Here is a 2,793-nt window from a genome sequence, read left to right on the forward strand (position 1 = left end):
GCTGGTGGTCGAGCGACCAGAGAAGGGCAAGATCCAAGCCGTCCAGCGCCCAGTCTACTACCTGAGCGAGGTGCTCTCCAACTCCAAGCAGAACTACCCGCACTACCAGAAGATGTGATATGGCGTGTACCTCACCGCCAAGAAGCTGAAGAAGTATTTCCAAGAGCACGTTGTCACCGTGGTCAGCACGGCGCCTATCGAAGAAATCATCGGGTGCCGGGATGCCTCTGGCCGAGTTGCCAAGTGGGCGATCCAGCTAGCCGGCCACACCATTCTCTATGAGCCCCGCACCATGATCAAGTCTCAAGCCCTGGCCGACTTCCTCGTCGACTGGACCGAGACCCAGTACTTGCTGCCGCCTCCCGACTCGACGCATTGGCGCATGCACTTCGACGGGTCCAAGATGCGACTCGGCTTGGGGGCCGACATCGTACTATCGTCCCCGAAGGGCGACCGGCTCTGCTACGCGCTCCAGATCCACTTCGCCGCCTCCAACAACGTCGCCGAGTACGAAGCCCTTGTGCACGGCCTCCGGCTTGCCAAGGAACTCGGCATCCGGCGCATCCTGTGCTACGGCAACTCGGACCTGGTGGTGCAGCAGTGCTCCGGCGAATGGGACGCCCGCGACTCCAACATGGCAAGCTACCGCTTCCTCGTCCAGAAGCTGTCTGGATCCTTCGAGGGCTGCGAGTTCCTCCATGTCCCGCGCGCGGAGAACGAAGTAGCCGACACGCTCGCCAAGATCGCCTCGTCACGACAAGCCATCCCGTCCGGCGTCTCCCTCGAGCACCTGTGCAAGCCGTCCGTCAAGCCATTGCCGGATTCCAAGTCCATCCACGTTCCAGACGACCCGGCCGCACCTCAACCCGGCCCAGGGACTGCTGAACCCGGCCCGGGGGCTGCTCAGCTCGACCCGGCCACCATCGTCCCAGACTCGGCCGTCGCCATCTCCGACCCGGGGGCTGCTCAACCTGGCTCGGCGGCTGCCGACTCGGAACCCACCCTGGTGGCCGTCTTCGCCGTGGTTGCGGCTCCATCTTTGGCCCTCCCAATATCAGAATTTTTGGAGAACGGGGTTCTCCCCATGGACGAGACCGAAGCTCGGCAAGTGCAGCGCCGGGCGTCCGCCTACAACATCATCAACAACGAGCTCGTCAAGCGCAGCTCCACCGGCATGTTCCAGCGCTACGTCGAGTAGGAGCAGGGCATCGGCATCCTCCTTAACATACATTAGGGCGAGTGCGGGCACCACGCCACATCACGATCCCTGGTGGCCAAGGCGTTCCACCACGGTTTCTACTGGCCCACAGCCCTCCAAGATGCCGAGTTGCTCGTCCTCAAGTGTGGGGGATGCCAACGCTTCAGCAAACGCAGCCACCAGCTAGCGTCAGCACTCCGCACCATACCTATCGCCTGGCCCTTCGCGGTCTGGGGACTCGACATGGTGGGACCCTTCAAAACCGCTCGAGGCGGCAGGACGCACTTGCTGGTGGCAGCGGACAAATTCACCAAGTGGATCGAGGCAAGACCAATCAAGAAACTGGACGGGCCAACAGCCGTCCTGTTCATCAAGGACATAGCGGTGTGCTACGGCATGCCGAACAGCATCATCACCGACAACGGCACCAACTTCGCCAAGGGCGCGCTCGAACAATACTGCTCCGTCTCCGGCATCCGCCTCGACCTGGCCTCCGTTGCGCATCTGTAGTCCAACGGGCAGGTCGAGCGGGCCAATGGACTCATCATGTCCGGCATCAAGCCGCGACTCGTCGAGCCACTCATCCGCTCACCTGGCAGCTGGCTTGACAAGTTTCCAGCCGTTCTCTGGAGTCTACGCACCACGCCGAATCTGTCGACCGGGTTCACCCCATTCTTCCTTGTCTACGGAGCCGAAGCCGTCATCCCGACTGACGTTGAGTTCGACTCGCCGCGCGTCGCGATGTACACTGAAGCCTTAGCCAGAGAAGCCCACGAAGATGGCGTCGACCTGCTCGAAGAAGCACACCTCCTGGCGCTCAGTCGCTCGTCCATCTACCAGCAAGGCCTGAGGCACTACCACAGCAAGAAGATCAAGCCCCTCGCATTCCACGAGGGCGACCTCGTCCTCCGACTCGTCCAAGAGCAGGCATGCCAGCACAAGTTGTCCCCTCCATGGGAGGGCCCATTCATCATGAGCAGGGCCTTGCATGACCGCAATGCCTACTACCTCATCGACGCACGCAAGTCAAGGAAGCGCAAGAAGGACACCACCGGTGAAGAAACGACCCGGTCGTGGAACGCGGAACTCCTCCGCCCGTTTTATAGTTAGCCGCACGAGATTATGTATCATCGCCTTTAGTAAACACATGAAACTACGGGGTCCTCGAACAAGACTCGGGGACTGCCTTTTGTCGACCAATTTATTGTATCCTATTTTCCTGCATCACTATACCACTGAACCCGGCCACCGGTCCGACTCGCTCGACCCGGGGGCTCGGGGGCTGACCGGCTCGGTCGTCACCCCGCCGCCTTACTTGGTGATTCCTGATAAAGTTAGGATGCCGTGGTCCTCCACTTCGCCCTAAAGCCACATATCCAGCTTTGGCTGTCAGCTAGCAAGCACAACGGGCCAAAGCTCCTTTATGCTTCATACACTAAGTCAAAGGCTGTCGGGTCGATAAACCCGGCTAACCATTCATCAAATGAACAGCCGCACGACTGGCTGCTCGCCAACCGGCTTCGCTGGATTGCTGCCAGCCGGCCCAGTGGGTGTTTCGCTCGCGCTCAACGTTTTGAGGGACCCAAGTCTTGCGC

General features: G+C 60.5%; 1 protein-coding gene across 1 annotated transcript; it reads left to right on the forward strand.

Annotated features, from left to right (window-relative positions):
* Nucleotides 1-1,744: 1,744 nt before the first annotated feature.
* On the forward strand, nt 1,745-2,308 carry LOC147971144 (uncharacterized). Its single transcript, XM_087523840.1, has one exon. The coding sequence runs from the start codon at nt 1,745-1,747 to the stop codon at nt 2,306-2,308; it is 564 nt and encodes a 187-aa protein (XP_087379966.1).
* Nucleotides 2,309-2,793: the final 485 nt, after the last annotated feature.

The sequence above is a fragment of the Triticum urartu genome, chromosome 5A (assembly GCF_056163025.1).
Source record: "Triticum urartu cultivar PI428250 chromosome 5A, HENAU_Tu73, whole genome shotgun sequence".
Lineage (NCBI taxonomy): Eukaryota > Viridiplantae > Streptophyta > Magnoliopsida > Poales > Poaceae > Triticum > Triticum urartu.